We start from the raw sequence: 18,769 nt of genomic DNA, 5'->3' as shown, positions 1-18,769 counted from the left end.
GCTTACTTGAAATGATACGGTCCTTCTCCACTGACTCGTCATTAGGCAAATTACGTTTACTGGGGTGGATCCCAAAATAAGTGTAAAGTGATCCAAACAAATTAAGTTAGATTTTATAGATAAAACAAACAACAAGTAGAATATTGTTTTTAAATATGTGCATGTTTTTCTCCTCTGACAAATCAATACGCTGATTCAAAGTGGGTGTGGGCGATTTCAAAACCCTTCCGCGGTAAGATACACATGAATGTCCTTGATGAAAATTGGCTATTGAGAAGGGGAGGACACTCTTTTGTTTGCCTCCTAACAACTTGACACACTCTTGACCAGTTATCGGTTTCCTGGTCATGGAGGAGAGAGGACAGAGGATGGTCTTTTGCCCAAATGAGAAAACCCCATAGGTATTATTATAACTGTATGTATATTCATTGTCAGCAGGATATTTATTGCCAGTGTGCATTTGCTTCAGTAATAATTAAACTATCCATATCTTTATATTCTGTAGATTTCAAGGCATGGTAACACATATTTTGTTATTATGTTAAAACAATGAATATAAAAAACGTTTTAGTGTAATTACAGTGATACTACACACGTTTTCCCCAATGTATTTTGTTTTCTGTTTTTGGTATGTTGTTCCTACTCTGTATTAGGCTACTTGTATTATTTACACCAAGTAAATGTTTTTTTTTTGTTGCTGTTTGTAAAAATATCAATGTCCATCTAATCTCTTTGTAGACTATGCATCTAGTTGAGGTCGTCGAGTTCTTGGTGGGTCAGTTTCTCCTATGTTGGGTCATACTCAGACACACTCAAGTTGTTTTTGATTGTTGTCCAACACAATTAGAGAGTATCCCCCAGCCATCTTCATTTAGGCCCATCCCATTTGGGTCAAATTTGAAACCACCATTGGTGACCCAAAATGGGTCAGTGGGTCTGGATTCTGGGTTAATTCGTTTCATGGAGATTTTAAGCCTCTTCCGAGTTTGCAACATGTAACTTCAAATATGTATCATTGGTTTTTCGAATGAAAATGCCCCATATGCAAATGCCCCATATGCAAATGAGCAAAAAAGGGCTCAGCTGAATCCTTTGTATTCATAGCCTAATTGACTTGCTCATTAAGGCTTCAACACTAATGTCTGCTCATTAGTGCGTTAATGTAGGCCTATAGCCTATTTTGCCCATGAAAATTATAATGATATTAAAACCACACAGACTTCAACAATAGTGTAGATATTGATTATATATATATATATATTTCTATACCAATGATTATCTCTCTGAAATAGACTATTCAGGACATAATGCAAATGAATATTTGATAACAGGACAGGCACTAAAAAGGACCGATTCATTGCCAACACTGTGATTATTAAAAAGTGCAATTATGTCACGGTGTAAAATTATAATTAACAGCGTTAATTAGGCTACTGAACCAAAGCCTCGCCCCTTTGCGTCACGCCAATATACTTTTTTCATGAGCTATGCAATGGTAGCGAATCAGTCGCGACCATCAGCCGATGATTGAAGACTGATCTGGCTTTTCTTTCTTGGTAATCGGTATCTTGCTTTCTACTACCTGTACATCACCTGAAATAAGACATAACACCACTGGTTGCATACTTCTCTTTTGTATAGATATTTTTTCGGGAGTCATTTATTTGACAGGACGCGCTCCGGGAAGGATGGCTGCCATCAAGGCGCTTCAACAGTGGTGCAAACTTCAGTGCGATGGGTACCGAGATGTGGCTGTCATCAACATGACAACTTCTTTTAGGGACGGGTTGGCGTTCTGTGCGCTTATCCATAAGTACAGACCGGACCTAATGTAAGCATTAATGTGACTTTAAAATATAGATTTGGCTGAAGAATTGATGTTCAACGTAATGGTTAATCAGGTGCAACAGATCATTAGCAGCTGCAAACAATCAATACTTCCAAACACTTCGATGGGCATTCGCTGCTAAAGCTACAGTTAAAATCTTATAATATCTATGAATAACCGACCTCGGCGTTTTCTAAACTCTGTGTTACTTGCCATAACACTACACAGCTGATTTCAAATGATCAAAGTTTGATTAGTTGACTTGAATCAGCTGATTTTAATGTTAGGGCAAAAACCAAAACGTATAACGTTACCGAGTTTGGGAAACCTTAGCCTACTGTCGCCATACCATTTTTATCATAACCAAACAACATTTTAATGTTTTATGTCATTGTCTTCTACTTTGCAAACACATTTTGTAGTTTAGACTAGTTTCAAATCATGATTTAGAAAAGTAATGTTCTCATGTAACGTTTGGCCTAATGTAATCCCTTGAACACTACATACAATAGAAACGAAGCGCTATTTGCTATCATGTTCTATTTATTTTGAAGGAAAGTGTTCCCAGTGGCTTCCTGTTTAACAATGGTGTCGGGAATCCCTCCTCTAGCCAGAGGCTTGACAACATTTTGGTTGAATAAGAAATGTAATCTATATTTATCTAAGCATGTTCATCAATTAGGCTAGATAAGCATAGGCAAATATCCATATTCACAAGTGAATTTTGAACTACGAGTAAGGTATGTTTTTACCATAGTTTCATGTAGGTATGTATGTGAGCCTTTATTTTTAATCAATACATTGCATAATGTCACATGAATGGAAATGAAATGTGCCCTAGTCAAACTTTTTAGAGTTTCCAGGTTAAGTCAAACATCATTTTTGATTAACAAGAAAACACATTTGATTTTATGTACTAAATGTCTGAAACAGAAAGAAACATCCCAGCATAACCATTCCCACAAGATTTCTTGCTATACTAGTGGACTAGAATATTATCTTTGATGTATCCCAGAAACCTGGTTATTTTCCTTGAACAGGGCAGTTAGGCACCCAAATTCACATGGGAATAACCTTTGATCAACCTCCACAATGTGAATGATTAATTTCCCTGTGTTCTATATTCAGAGACTACGACTCCCTGAATAAAGAGGATGTTTTTGACAACAACAACTTGGTAAGATGTTACATGCATAAATAGACAGTACATCATTACAGTTAAAGGTTGTACATTGACATGACCATACTGAACTGTTTGACCATGTTATCAGGAAGTCAGTTGGTTTGTGTGTGAGGTGATTGCATTGTTACAAATGCATCAAGTCCTTTGTAACATTCATTTTTATTAGCGACGTCTCCAAAGGACTGGAATTGTGCACAAGTCAATTCATGGTTATTTTGATGTATACCTCAGTGTTTCTATTGAACTGGGGCAAACACATTTTGCTCTGAAGGGTGATGTTGAATGCAAACTCATGAAAAGAATGAGATGGCTCACCATAAATGTGACCTATTGCTTGTAGCATGCATATTATGTAAACGCTGTGGCCAAATGTTGAACGTCTTTCCCAGTTGATAACTGAACAACATGGATTCCTAGGATTTCATGTCCCAGGCAAGGTTATTCATATGCCAACTGTAGTTTGGGAAACCATCTCTCCTTGGGGTGCTATACAAGGTCTGTCCCATGTTGCTGTTTTAATGTGAGGAGAATGTCATCTGTGAGTTGTACGGAACGTGTCAAGTCAGTGAGTGTTATACTGCCTAACAATTCACTTGGTAGTGACTATGGCTAGTTGCACTCATTTCTATTGATACTTCGACAGATGCCGGCTTAACTATTAACATCAGATACTATGTTTGACTTGGTTGAATTTATCTTCTTAACTCTTTGGAATTATTTGACCAACTGTTTTGTTCCCACCCCCTCTATTTCCTTCATAGCAGGAAGTGTGTTAGGACTGTTAGGATAAGAATGAGTCAAACAGCAGCGCAGCTGGGACTTGTCCATAATTTAGTTCTCTCTGTGCTGGTTTCCTCTGATTTTGAGGATTACAGACCTCGGTGTTCTATGCTCTCCAGGATCTGTTGCAAAACACTAGCTGCTAGTCGTGCCGATACCCCACAGCGTCTGTTAAGAACCTGAGTACTAGAAGAGGCTCCCTGGGTTATTCATTATGAATGAGGCTTACTGTTATCTGTGGGCCACTCGATCCGCACGATAAAGGTCCATTTACAAATGTTAGACAGTATGATGAGACAACACTGCTTGAGGGGTTGCATAAGAACATGTTTTAAGCCATACAGAAGAGTAGTTTCTTTTCTCAGTTTTAGTAGCGCTAGTCTATTTGACCATCCAACTAGGAAGGAATTCCCCCATGGAGTCCAAACACCAATGTTGTGTAGCTACTACTTTTTAGTCTGCGGTAATCCCATATACATTGACAGTATTTATTTCATGACAAGGAGGTCCCAGTCCTTCATGTGTGTCAGGTTTCTCTCAGTGGTGGGTATCTGTCACTACAGACTCAAATATGCATTTGTTTTGTCCAGACTCTGTTTCGTACAGCAACAATGGGCAGTTCCGTTTCTGTTATACAGAGAATCTCACAAATGTAGAAGTTGTTTGGCCTTTCTCCTCCTCCTCCAACACGAACGGATATGCCGTTCTGCAAGGCTGTACTTTAACATTTTAATGAGCACATCAGGTTGATCCCAAACAATGCCCCGTTGTCCTTCTCCCTCCTTGTTCCCAGGGCTGAGTGTGCACAGGAAATGTGCTATTCATTATTCACCCCCTGTCCAGACCTCCCCGGCATGGGGCCACAAACAGCTGCTGGCTGGACCACACTATTTTCTATTTCTGAAGATACCATTTTGTCTGGCTTGTTTACAGTTAAATTAAGTAGCTGCTTTGTATTTTAAGAAACACTCAAGAACATTGGGAACGTGTTATTCAAATGATGTAAGATTTTTCCTTATTACTTCTGCTTTGTAAGTCTTAAAAGTTAACAGTTTGTAAACATGTAAAATGTTATGTGTTCTGCTTGCTAGGGGGAACTCTAATACACCTGACCCATCTAATTGTTGTCTCTATGACTTTAGGGTTGGTTAATAAAACAAGTGTTTATTTCTAACTTCAGGCTTTCCGGGTTGCAGAGGACAAGCTGGGGATCGCTGCTCTGCTGGATGCAGAGGACATGGTGGCCCTGAGGATCCCAGACCGACTGAGCATCCTCACCTATGTCTCTCAGTACTACAACTACTTCCACGGACGCAACCCTAGTAAGACTCTTGACTTGAGGCAGCTTTGTTACATTGGAGCACTAGCCTATATGTGTTTTCTTTCCTGGTGCGGTGTTACTTATGGTGATTGTGTGAAATACACGCGTTGTATTAAATTGGGTGAGAACATTGCTTCAAACCCGTTTAGTGAAATGTGCCTGTCCTTACAATCAGTAGTACATTTAAAACTTGTCAAATGTTTTTCAAATTGTTTATGGTTATTGGTTTAAAAGATTGAAATAGTTTGAATATACTGTTTCACAAAGCATCTCTACTGAGCTATTGGTTTAGGTATTGTAGACTAGAGTATTGTGGCTCAACCCTCTAATTTCTGATGGCCAATGTTGTTTTTTCCAGTTGGAGGGGTGGGTGCTGTGAAAAGGCCAGCAGAGGGCTCCAAGGAGGAGCCGTGTGGAAAGAAGAATCTCCCGGTGGTGGCCAAAACCATAGTGTCTAAAATGGCAATAGAGAATCGCCAACCTCCCTCTCTCATGGTGAAAACCTCCCCCAAAGCAACCAGAGCTGCTGTTCAGGTACAAATGGTTCTTTAATGTCTATTTTAAAGATATATATATATATATGATTGACAGGCATACATTTAGATGAACTACTAAATGTACACCATATATACAAAAGTATGTGGACACCCCTTCAAATTAGTGGATTTTATTTCAGCCACACCCATTGCTAACAGGTGTATAATTTCAAGCACACAAATGCATAATTTCAAGCACACAAATGCAATCTCTGTAGACAAACATTGGCAGTGGAATGGCCTTACTGCAGAGCTGAGTGACTTTCAATGTGGCACTGTCATAAGATGCCACCTTTCCAACAAGTCAGTTTGTAAAATGTCTGCCCTGCTAGAGCTGCCCCAGTCAACTGTGATTGCTGTTATTGTGAAGTGGAAATGTAAAGGAGCAACAATGGCTCAGCTGCGATGTGGTCAGTCACAGAACAGGACTGCCGAGTGCTGTAGCGTGTAAAAATCGTCTGTCCTCGGTTGCAACACTAACTACAGAGTTCCAAACTGCCTCTGGAAGCAACGTCAGCACAATAACTGTTCATAGAGAGCTTCATGAAATGGGTTTCCATGGCCGAGCAACCACACACAAGCTTAAGATCGCAATGCCAAGTGTTGGCTAGAGTTGTGTAATGCTCGTTACCATTGGACTCTGGAGCAGTGGAAATGCTTTCTCTGGAGTGACGAATCACGCTTCACCATTTGGCAGTCCAACGGTTGAATCTGAGTTTGGCCAGCAATGCTAACTGCCCCAATGCGTAGTGCCAACTGTAAAGTTTGGTGGATAAATAATGGTCTGGGGTTGTTTTTCATGGTTTGGGCTAGGCCCCTTAGTTCCACTGAAGGGAAATCTTAACGCTGGTTTGTCAAGCTCTGTGTGGAAAAACCTGACTGGCCTGCACAGACCCCTGACCTTAACCCCATCGAACACCTTTGGGATGAATTGGAACGCCGCCTGCAAGTCAGGCCTCATCACCCAACATCAGTGCCCGAACTCACTAGTTCCTGCAACAATGTTCCAACATTTAGTGGAAGGCCTTCCCAGAAGAGTGGAGGCTGTTTAGCAGCAAAGGGGGAGCAACTCCCTACTAATGTCCATGATTTTGGATTGCGTTGTTTGACGAGCAGGTGTCCATACTTTTGGTCATGTGTATCTAAACTCGGCAAAAAAATAAATGTCCCCTTTTCAGGACCCCGTCTTTCAAAGATAATTTGTAAAAATCCAAATAATAACCAAATAATCCAAATAACCACAGATCTTCATTGTAAAGGTTTTAAACACTGTTTCCCATGCTTGTTCGATGAACCATAAACAATTCATGAACATGCACCCGTGGAACGGTCGTTAAGACAATAACCGCTTATAGACTGTAGGCAATTAATGTCACAGTTATGAAAACTTAGGACACTAAAGAGGCCTTTCTACTGACTCTGAAAAACACCAAAAGAAAGATTCCCCGCTCATCTGTGTGAACGTGCCTTAGGCATTCTGCAACGAGGCATGAGGACTGCAGATGTTGCCAGGGCAATAAATTGCAATGTCCGTACTGTGAGAGAATGGACAGCCCATCGTCCTTGCAGTGGCAGACCACATGTAACAACACCTGCACAGGATCGGTACATCTGAAAATCACACCTGCGGGTCAGGTACAGGATGGCAACACCAACTGCCCGAGTTACACTAGAAACACACAATCCCTCCATCAGTGCTCAGACTGTCCTCAGTCGGCTGAGAGAGGCTGGACTCAGGGCTTGGAGGCCTGTTGTAAGACTGGTCCTCACCAGACTGCACCGGCAACAACGTTGCCTATGGGCACAAACCCACAATCGCTGGACCGGACTGGCAAAAAGTGCTCTTCACTGACGAGTCGTGGTTTTGTCTCACCAAGGGCCATGGTCAGATTCGCGTTTCTCATCGAAGGCATGAGCGTTACACCGAGGCCTGTACTCTGGAGCGGGATCGATTTGGAGGTGGCGGGTCCGTCATGGTCTGGGGCGGTGTGTCACAGCATCATCGGACTGAGCTTGTCATTGCAGGCAATCTCAATGCTGTGCATTGAAAGGGAAGACATCCTCCTCCCTCATGTGGTACCCTTCCTGCAGGCTCATCCTGACGTGACCCTCCAGCATGATAATGCCACCAGCCATACTGCTCGTTCTGTGTGTGATTTCCTGCAAGACAGGAATGTCAGTGTTCTGCCATGGCCAGCGACGAGCCCGGATCTCAATAGCAAGAACTGGCAAATCTGGTGCAGTCTGAGGAGGAGATGCACAGCAGTACTTAATGCAGCTGGTTGCCACACCAGATACTGACTGACTTTTGATTCTGAACCCCCCCCCCCCCTCTGTTCAGGGACACATTATTCAATTTCTGTTAGTCACATGTCTGTGGAACTTGTTCAGTTTGTCTCAGTAGTTGAATCTTGTTATGTTAATTTTGCTGAAAATAAACTCAGTTGACAGGGTGGTTTAGTTTACATGACCAAAACACTTTTTTTTTCTCTCTCTTCCACAGAAGACTGAAGTTTTGGTGGAGAGGTCCAATAAGACGGGCACTCTCAGCAGTAAATGTGTTGTATGCAAATGTCACGTTCATCTGGTCCAACGGCACTTTATCGAGGGGAAGCTTTACCACAGGAGCTGCTTCAAGTAAATGTCCACTTTAAACATAGAACCCAGCTCCACCATTATGGTTCAAACGTGTTGACACCTTTTATGTTGCACCTTTCACTAGGTGCAGTGAATGCTCCATCGTCCTCCTGGCTGGGGCCTATAAACCAGGGAAGGAGCCAGGTATCTTCATCTGTAATGATGACCAGAACACTAAGAATGGCTGCAACGAGCCTCCCTCTGGGGTTGTCATAAAAACCGGATGCCCAAGCGCCAAAGTTGAATCCAAAAGTTACACCAGCAGAGTCCAGTCTGTCTCCTGCTCCACCTCTCTGCCTTCGACCCCCATCAAGGTGGTCTTGAAGCCTGTGGAGACCACCACCCCAGCTCCCCAACCCTGGACCAGCTCGGCCCAGAGAACCCAGGCAGCACGGCAAAGGTTCTTCCAGTCATCTACCTCAACCTCCAGCAGCCAGAAGCCCCCAGCCCCCTCAGGACTGCCGAGGGTACCCCTGAGTCCTGAGGAAGAGAAGAACCGAGCCAGGGCTGTCATTACCCAGAAACTAGCTGAAGCGAACTGCAACAACAATAACACCAGCTATTTTGTTATCCGACCAGCAGAAAGGTGATTAAAGTCCTATGTGTTTACCTATAGGCTTTTAGTCTTGTTCGAGTGTGCACGGCCACAGTTCATATCATTTTGTGGATGTCAGCTATTACTAAATGTACATTTCCAAACCTAATGGTGATAGTATTGCTTCCCAGGTTTGGAGATGTGCTAAGCTCAGCTGACCTCCCCAGCTGGAAGCAGGCTAAATGTGGGCCAGACACAGCAGGACAACACTTCACCAGCAATAAGGAATTGCTTAACACCGTCAACAAAGCCAGCGCCAGACCAACAACTGTATCCTTCAGCACCAAAGGCAAGCTTTTTCAATTCCATTTCATTTTCAGAACTTTTTTTTATCACGATCATGTTTTTACAATAGGTCATAGGGGAAACTTCAAATGCTAGAACACTTTCGATGACCTTGTTGTTAATGCAAGGGTGTAGCCACGAACAGCATTTCCATACAGTTCAACAAAAGTCTGTTTTGAAGTGCATGAAAATAAGATGAGCTGCTAGTGCATTAGCAGTCTTTACTAACAGCCACTTTTTATTTAGTTATCCCATCTTGTTTAGCCCTTTTTAAATGATTTTATTTTTAACATTAAATAGAATTGTAGAATTTGATAATGAGCTTGAATCTACTCTCCTTTCAAAATGTATGTCTCTTTGGCAGTAAGTGCAGACTGTGCAGAGGCTCCTGTTAACTGGCGATCTAAGCTCAAGCCTGTTAAAAATGGACCAGGACTGAAGTAAGTCTGGACTGCTCATCTGTTAACCAACCACTTTCTCTTTCTAATCCTGTACATCCACACAAAGGAAAGGCAGGTATTGTCACCCGGGTGAGAGATTAAATCATATATCTGATCTGGAGAACTAACCAGTTGGGTGTCGCATGTATCCACTCCTCCAGCCTCCGGATTCATCCTGCCTCGCCCTGCTCTGTTATGGCTGATTGGCTCAAATTGCAGCCACTCTCCTCCCCCATCCTCACAAGTCCCAAGGAGTGCTATGCCTGAAGTGAACCCTAGTGCAACACTAACTAGTTTCCCCAGAGTTCCCTCTGATGACCCCCTCCACTATTTTCTCACCTCCATTATTTCTAAATATTTAAGGTGAGGTTGAATGTTCTGTTTGTACTTACTCTATGTTCAATCCAAATTGGTTGATTTCAGGGGAAAGTCCAATCTTTTCCTGCTCCTTACATGCACCCTCTTTCTCCAGGACCTCTGACTCTGAGGACCATGCGACCATTGTTGAGCAACCCAAACCTGAAGCCATCTCGAAGTCTTTCGCTACTAGTATCATCGTCAACATCAGCTCTACCTCTCCTCCGATTCCCCCAGCAGCCTTCAACCCTCCTCCACCTGCCCCGGTGTCTCACAGAGCTCCGTCTCCCAAACAGCCCCGTTGCGGCTCTGGAGGCTTGGGTACCTGCTTTTTATTATCTTGTCCTCTATAGTTGGCAGAGTAGTGATTAGTGTTTCATAAATGATTGAGTAAACATTTTCGATGACTTGTGATTTTTAAATTATCGCGCTTCACCTTCTAGGTACTAAAAATGGGAATTATTCTACTCCTCTGTCCACTCCTCCCCTGGTTCCTGTCTGGCACAGGGTTCCAACTCCCAATAAGCCACACCACAGCTCTGCGGGATCGGGTAAAGACAAGAACTCCGTTCAGTGATTGCATCGCAACAATGTATTTGGAGTCTATAACTTGCAGGTTATTAATCGGTTACACTTTGTTTTTTTTCTTTTAGGCTCAACTGATGTCAATTATTCTCCCCCAATGTCTCCTCAACAGCCTCGCCAGGGTTCCACAAGTTAGACTGGGCCTTTACTTTCTATTACCAGACATTGTCTCAACCATTGTTTTAATTTGTTTTTGTTATGTCTTAGCCTGTTTATTTTCAGAAGTTAAGTCTTATGTGACAATGGTTCCCTGAATGTCAGCCATTACATATGTAATAATCCTATTCTATCTACCTCTTAGGCTCCAAAAATGGGAAGTATTTGTCACCCACAAACACCTCCCAGTCTGAAATTAGGTCCCCCTCAGTAAGTTGTCAGTTATGTCTCATACATAAATAGTGGCATGTTACTAGAGCTTATCAGAGGCAATGACTATCCTATGTGAAAATATGTAATATTCTTAGGAAATTCAGGTCATAGTTAAATAATTACGCAGGATTAGCAATTGGTGGTGACACAATAGGTGTTTCTTTGTTTTGTTCAATGTAAGTCCCATCACATCCCTATGGACCAGATAGTGAAGGAGCTGCGTGAGATTGGCGACAGCCTGGGTGACTTGGAGAGGAAGGGAGTGGAGATGGAGAAGAGGCTTCGCAGCTGTGAGGAAGGTACTTTCCTTGGGACTGCCCTTGACTCCCAGTGTTTCTCCTTCCTTTGTTGATGTTGACTAATAGCGATTGTTTATTTGCCAAAGCAAGTGGGAGAGAGGTCCTCTGCATACACTTTCTCCCTTTGACATTTAGGTAAGTTATTGGTTTTGGCACTAGTCTGGCTTTTGAAGGACTTAACAGTGTGCAGAATTGCTTGTCGTTTATGTTAAAGAAGACGGACCATGTTTCAACCTTAACTGGGTCTTTTTTTCAGGACAGGATTTTGAAGGACACCATGGGAGAATCTCAATTGCGTAGTCCTCGCCTCAACCCATTGGATGAGAGAGCCAGAAGCCCCTCCCCTCTGACCTTCTCCTCCAATGGGTATTGAGAAGGGGAGAGGATGCAAGGAGTATGCACTTGAGATTCTCCCCCTCGATCAATGTTTATTTCCAAGTTAACTTCCAAAAAGACCAGCCTTTATGATTAGATATTTATTAATGTACTTCAATTGAAATTGCCCAGTCCCTCCACTTCTCAGTTTTGAGTTGTGCTCCGATGGTGAGCATGTTATCCCTGTGTTGTGAAGTTCTATTAGTTAATGTGACGACTGTTGCTCATCGAGTGATTAGAAGTTTCTAATTGCGTGATTAACTGAATCAAGCAATTACTAACTCATTAACCTGGGGCACCAGGTTGGTTTTTATTGAGTTTCTATTTCCCAAATTAACTCAAAGAATATCAGATTATCGATTTTACAACAGCCGCTAATTAACCAGTTACCTCTACAATCTCGTTCTGAACGTTGTATAGTCTGTGTGAATCTGCACGGACCCAGGTCTCGCCAATGAGTTCGTATCACACCAATCTTAGTTGAATATTTATTTACTAAAAAGCTAAAATGATGATAAAAGATACACCTAATAGGCTATTGATTAGAACGTAGTATAACGGGTCATAACACTATGGCGAGTGTTACCCAAAATGGGGATTTCAAAGAGAAAAAGAAAGTATATGAGAGAAATATACATTTCGGTGAATTTGTCAGCTATGCTTATTCTAACCCTAGCCTTGCCCCAAACTGCTGCTCTTATTTGTCAGATAATGATGTAATTATGTGGGGAAGTTCTCTGTGGATTCTCCGTGTGGACCATTCAGGCTGCTCGATGACGCACTTCTCCGTCGCACCTTTCTGGTCGTCCTCACGATGTCCGTGTCCTTTTGGCTTAGGAGTCTGTTCCTTCACCCTTGCTCTGGAAGGGGTCTTCTGAGGACAGACAGCGCTGTAGCTCAGAGCTCACAGCGTTGGAATGAAAGTGTAGATACCGCGATTCGATGGGAGATGGAGACTAGGTGGTTCGACTTGAATTCACCCGCTTAGACACAGCTACTCATCCGTAGCTTGGATAGAAAAAGGTTCTTTGTCTTCAAACTTGAGTTGGGTTCGTTGACTTTTTAGACCTTAGCTGCAGCTTGGGTCACGCAGTCTTCCCTGTAAATTCTTTACTCACAGATTTTATACCCTTGGGTCAGAAGTGTGCGTAACCGCCTTTAGGGCAATTCACTGGGCGTACCCAGTTAAGAGCAAGGTTTTTCTCAAATCCGATTTTAGACAACTAACTTAACATTTCATCTTTACCAAAACATTCCCTTTGATTTGGACATATGCCACACAACGTACAATGTATAAACATCCAACATGTACTAGGAAAACTCTTCACGTTACAATGTTTTCGTAATAACGCCATCGATTAACCGTTAATAACAAAACAAAAATGACATACATCTATCGTCATGACCACCATTGTGGCTGATGGAAACCATTGTTCCAAAGTCCCTTTATTTCATATTTAATGTTCTGAGGCTGGTTCTCCATAGTAACAGGACAAAGGAATTTGTCTGTGGCCTGAGATATACCAGGGGCATGAGGTCATAAAACCCCTAGATCTCTCCTCCGTTGGGGTTGAGAGATAATATGTAGGGTTGTGGTCTCCTGTAACCTGACCTGATCAGGACCGTCATGACACCCGCTAAACCCACCTGGGATTTTACACAGGAATCCAAACCCACACAGCCTGGAGGGGAGAGGTGTGACTGCCGAACAGGTTCCATTTCCCTCCTCCACGGCCCAATGAGGCGAGAGGCGGGCACAGCCCACATGGGGGCACCTTCTCCCTCTGATACTATCCATCCCCCTTGAGTGATAGAGAGGTGGTGGTGAATAGCTGACCAGCCCCAGAGACTGACTGTGGCTGCAGACAGAGCAGGGGCAGTAGGGGGGCCTGATTGCTCTGCTCAAGGTCACCATCTGGGCACAGTTATATTAATATTATCCGGTTCACTGCTTTACTCCTTACATGCTCCTGGCTGTCCTGCTGATAGGAGGCAGGGGGAGTTAATGGGACTCTTCTCTCTGTCCCAGGCCAGTTTGTACTATTGGTTGTGGCTGGTGTGTTTGTATACACACAGCCCTTAGGCACTGACAAAGGCTCAATGTGCATGTTGGACTGGAACAATGTGATTAATTTTGTTCATAAGTCTTACACAAATAAAAGTCATTTTTTAAATGTATTGCCAATGAACTTCCTTGAAACTGGCCTTTTGCAGAGGGTAAGGGGGACATTTTGATGGACCCTCTGATGGTTGACTGGTTCAACCTGATCCGAAAGAAGCAGACGTACATTAGGAGGGAGTCAGAGCTTGTGTACATGTGAGTAGCTTGTCAAGTTAAATGTTACCCAAATGTATATGCACTATTTTGGATTTACAATGGCTTAAACATCACTTATTGCATTTGTCAGAGCTAAGACTCAAGACCTGGAGGGTCAGCAGCCTGGGGTGGAGGGTGAGCTGCGCAGACTGTTGGAGAAACCTGGTAGGCGGCACAATGCTCACACAGCACCTCAACTGTTCACTTTACATCCCCCTAACAGATCAGCAGCTACTGTGTTGTAGTGTCCTGCTCCTATGTCAAACACAGGTCTTATCCCTGGTATCACAGATCATCTGAAGTCTACAGAGGAGCGTCGGCGAGAGAACGGGCTGATGGAGAGGTTGATGGAGATTGTGAACGGTAGAAACGCCATTGTAGAAGGACTAGATGAAGACAGGCTCAGGTAGGGAAATGTTGTAACTTTATTGTTTGTACAATTTGTGAGTTGTGACCCATTTTCTTTTTTAAATGTGAGTAGCATTTCAATATCTGCAATGGTCTCAAGCAGTGACTGGAATGCCACTGAGGTCAAGCTGGATGTCTAACTTGAAAAACCTAAACATGTTCTCCATTTTTAGGGAAGACAAAGAGGATCAGCAGTTGAATGAAATGATGCAGACTCTTGGTGAGTATTTAACGTGGTTGATTTAAAATGCCCCTGTCTTTAACCTTGCTTAATGTAATTTCCTCTCTTTGTTCTGGTGGACAGGACTTAAACAATCCAAAATCAAGAGGAAGTCTTCCTTCAAAATGCTGTTCAGACAAAAAGTAGTAAAAAGGTCACTGTGAGGGATCCAGGGACTGCGTTTTGATTGTTCTGCTCTGGGGGCGGGGGGGTCTCAGGTCTAAGACCAACTTTTTTTCAGCTACATATCACATCAAGTTGGTGTTTCGTCACGAAGGTTTGTTTAGAAATGTGTTTTTTTGTTTGAGGAGACTCCAGGCTTTCACTCTTCATTTAGTGTTGTTCTTGAGATGGATTTCATGACACTTGACTGATCATAATGTTCTGTTCCTTTTTGAGTTGGTGTATATCTAAGGGATCACAATTTAGCTCATGGTTTGCTTAACTTTGTTAGTTTTTTTTCCCACATGTCTAGGTTGGGATTGTTGTGAAGAGGTGTTCAAGAGTCACTGTTAGCATGAGTCCAATGCAAAATAATGTAACTGGTATTGTTGCACCGGATAATGGTGAAGGAGAATCTATATCACTGTTAAATTGTTTGTATCAAAAGAGGAGCTTGCCTTTGAGTGATGTTTTTAGCTCCAGTATGTCCAATTTAATACCAATGTCTTCTATGCTTCCAAAAAGTATGTTATTACAAACGTCGAGTAACATTTTGAGTGGAATCTGTCTAGACCAGTGAAGTGGTGAGCAGCGTTCTACGCTACCTCAGTTGAAAGGCTGTATTTCTTCTGTTGTGCTGTAGGTGGCACCATGGTTTTACCTTACACGAACCGGGTAGGAACCTGAATCCAATTCACCACAGTACAGACAGCTAATTTTATACATGCTGCAAAAAGTTCCAACTCTGCTGATGCAATAACATTGTGAAAGCTTACGTAGAACAGTAGCTCATAAACTAATGGTTGTATTGAGCTTTTAATCTTAAACCTGGTTTAATTAAAACTATTAGTATAGAATTATCTACTGAAGCATTGTTTATGCCTGGTCCATTATTGCAATGTTTTAAGTTAACATTGTTGACTTTTGGAGTCATCTGTGAAAATGCTGTTTGAGGTATGCACAGGTCCCAATGTCTCGTGACTTTTTAAAATTTGGAAGAATGTTAAATGAATGTGTGCATAATGTGTATTTATATTTTTAATTGAGTTTGCTGTCCAATAAATAATTTGAACATCCTTGGTTTTGAAAACACTCATATCTAACTTTTTAATGTCTTGTAGAATTTAACTGTAGGCCTTTGTTTTAAACGTTAAGCAATTCTCGGCCATGATATTTTATAGTTTCAATTAACGTGTTCCTTGATAAACTGTAAGGGATGTTTTTTCAATATGATTTGATTTCTTCACGTGTGAGACTGTTCAGTTCCTAATAAAAAATCTAAACCGATCCTCGAGCTCTCTCTCATAGAAGCACAAAGTTACAGCCTGATTTTTACCGCACAGACCAGTCTTCATCCAACATGTTTTGGTTCTGGACCAGCTATGCCGGGACCCTACTTAAGTATCAAAGCTCAGAAGTGATCATTTGGAGCGATGTACTTTTCTGCATTTAATATGGGTTTTAGGGAAGGCATTAAGATTTGTTCACGTCAATATATTTGCAGCTACTTATAAATGACATATCCCCAATTTGAAGATGCATGAAATTGTGATCACAAACTTGGAACGGCATCTTTCTAGCTGAGAGGAACTGGGGATGGTATTGGTGCAGTACACCATGCGTGATGTGGGTGACAGTCAAGACAGAATACGTGTGATCGAGTTAATTAAAGCTTTGCGCCCCATCTACTGCAAATGCTTGCGCTTCTGCAATTAAGAATCAAAGGCGAGGGCTTAGTGTCAGGGGGGTGTCTAATACATGGTTTTAACAGGAATGGGACCTTATTTGCCAGGCTCCTAGCGACAAGCATTAACAGCGGCCTCAAATTAGAGGACCATTAATATTCATAAGTAAAACAATTCGTCCTGTGAATGTGCTGAAACAAAATATTCTGAGGTGAGCTTTTGTGTCCACGCTGTCCATCAAAATATGCCATCACTGATGGAGTGGTTCATCTTTATGAAAAGGTGGCAATAATGTGTTGTACTGGCTCTGACAAAATACACGTTATACTGACTTAGTCAGGGGTTTACATTCAATTCATTTAAATGATTTGTTACAAGGACTTTACCGTGCTCTACATTGTATTGCATCCTTATGCATGTTTTACAATCAAATCCACTACCCATCTATAGTGTAATTTATATTTCATAGTTTGTCATAATTGGTATAGTAACAAGGCACCAGTAAGCATTTGAGGGCCTATGGGTTAAAAACCCCTGTATAAAGTGTGTTTGTGCGCGCGCGCGTTGTACTCATTCAGAGTGCCAGTCTATGCCACTAGCCTGTAATTATGATCCTCGAGGTAATTTTATCAGGCTCATTAGCTCTGATGAGTAAACGAGAATCGTGCCTCTAATTTATTGGCCATCCAGGCTGGAGACTTAATTCTCATCAGAGATCATAATATTTGTACAGAGAGACCGACATGTTCTATGAGTTGCTAGGCTGTAAGAGCAACACTAAGTAAAAGGGAAAGACTTTATGATTTATCATCATACTGTAGTTGCAACACTTTTAGTGGACTGACACTATAACCAATTGAGCATGTGCTAAAAGTTGTCATTAGATGTGCTAAAACCACGGTCTAACCCACATTAATTTAATCTTAAAGCATTATTTCAAATGAAAGTTGTTTGTCTAGTCATTTGATTGTAAATGCATGTGTACAATTAGATTCTCAATATGGCAAACCGAATCGCATTGTTTTGTTCACAGCTTTACTTCAATGGAGAATACTTTTTTTGTTTGTTGTGACGATACTTCTTGTGTCAAGGTTTTGAGAGAGCCGAGGTAAATATGCTCACAATTTCGGTGTGTAGAAATTTGCATTGAGGAGAAATGATGTATGCTGGCTAGTGGAAATTAAATATATAAAGTACATGACTGGTAGACTTGACAAGTGCAGCTTTCATCCATCTCAAATGAATAATTTTCACTTCCCTTAAACGTCCCTAATCCAACCATGTTATCAGTGGGCATGCAGGATTCTGCCTGACTTTCTGCTCAGCGCCACAGCAACTTTTAACTTAACAGAGATTCTGCAATGCAGTTGCTTTACCACAGGGTCTTATAAAACTCTCGAACTTATCCTTTTCCTGCTGGTTTTGTGGATCAGTAAAATTCCCCTCGCAACACAATGTACATAACGTAAGTCTTAATAGATGCCAGAACGTCTCACTCTCCTCAGCCTATGTGCTGGCTCCGTGGATGACGGACTTCACTGTATTTTTACCTGTGACTCACATTTGGCTGAGAACCCAGAGAGGATGGTCTCCAAAGAAACCTAGGAACAGAATTTGGCCTTTGGTCCTTTTTGATATCAGCAAGTGTGCTAAACATAAGTGAGATGCCGCTGTGGACATGTTTGGCATTTCAGATGTTCAGTAAAGGGATGTATTAAGTGATTTTTAATGTTGAATTCCAGTCTGCTATACAAGAACAGTTTGGTTGGTGTAATGTTTTTGTGATATCCCCATATGAAGACAGTGACGTCTTCACCACAATATTTAATGTCTTTGAATTATGCTGGTGTATTCCAGTATCTAAAAATTGTGATAAACAATTCAATGAGTCATTGCTGTTTACACTGCATAAGTCCTGTTTGATACCCTCTAATATGAAGGGTTAAGGTGCCGTCTACCCTTTTTTCAATATCCACTTTCACAGAACCCCTCAGTTTGCGATAAGAATATTAACCTCGTCAATTTCAGGTAACTTTCAACGCTTTAACATCTTGTCTTAAAGACCTACATGTTAGCAGGAGTCTCAGCCCTGGCATTTAGTGACATTTTAAGCCTTTTAACAGAATCCAGACAGGGATTTGCCGTTTCAGCCAAAGGAAAATAATTTTCTACCCTTTATTTTTCAGAACTTGTGGGCAGGGCGATTAAGTAAAACAAATGTGTAGTAGAAATAGAAGTCTTGTAAATTATTTTAGTAAATATTTGTATTATGATGCTACAGTAATTATTGCAGTCAGGCAATTACTTAATTTGGTAAAAGCTATTTTCCACTACCTTTTCCATCAACCATTCCTTTGATGTCCATGCCTCTAAGGTCAGAGGTCAAT

At 41.7% G+C, this 18,769-nt stretch overlaps 1 protein-coding gene across 5 annotated transcripts; it reads left to right on the top strand.

Moving 5' to 3' along the window:
* Positions 1-1,475: 1,475 nt before the first annotated feature.
* micall2a (mical-like 2a) lies at positions 1,476-15,985 on the top strand. Of its 5 annotated transcripts, XM_046331466.1 has the most exons (19): positions 1,476-1,556; positions 1,642-1,831; positions 2,957-3,005; positions 4,972-5,113; positions 5,471-5,646; positions 8,152-8,285; positions 8,371-8,871; positions 9,012-9,169; positions 9,530-9,605; positions 10,078-10,283; positions 10,406-10,513; positions 10,616-10,678; positions 10,849-10,913; positions 11,098-11,215; positions 13,805-13,907; positions 13,999-14,072; positions 14,199-14,313; positions 14,489-14,535; positions 14,620-15,985. In XM_046331466.1, the coding sequence occupies exons 2-19, from the start codon at positions 1,689-1,691 to the stop codon at positions 14,697-14,699; spliced, it is 2,358 nt and encodes a 785-aa protein (XP_046187422.1). In that variant the 5' UTR covers positions 1,476-1,556; positions 1,642-1,688; the 3' UTR covers positions 14,700-15,985. The 5 variants fall into 5 exon arrangements, with proteins under 5 accessions (XP_046187422.1, XP_046187423.1, XP_046187421.1 ...); XM_046331467.1 differs by having other exon boundaries at positions 1,484-1,831; positions 11,122-11,215; XM_046331465.1 differs by having other exon boundaries at positions 1,485-1,831.
* Positions 15,986-18,769: the final 2,784 nt, after the last annotated feature.

This window comes from Oncorhynchus gorbuscha, linkage group LG26, assembly GCF_021184085.1.
Source record: "Oncorhynchus gorbuscha isolate QuinsamMale2020 ecotype Even-year linkage group LG26, OgorEven_v1.0, whole genome shotgun sequence".
Lineage (NCBI taxonomy): Eukaryota > Metazoa > Chordata > Actinopteri > Salmoniformes > Salmonidae > Oncorhynchus > Oncorhynchus gorbuscha.
This window is presented reverse-complemented; position numbering and strand designations above follow the sequence as displayed.

Coding starts and splice junctions, on each gene's coding strand:
- micall2a (XM_046331466.1), top strand. CDS start 1,689: ATGGCTGCCATCAAGGCGCTTCAACAGTGGTGCAAACTTCAGTGCGAT. Junction 9,606..10,077: donor AAAAATGGACCAGGACTGAA/GTAAGTCTGGAC, acceptor CTCTTTCTCCAG/GACCTCTGACTCTGAGGACC. Junction 13,908..13,998: donor GAGTCAGAGCTTGTGTACAT/GTGAGTAGCTTG, acceptor TGCATTTGTCAG/AGCTAAGACTCAAGACCTGG.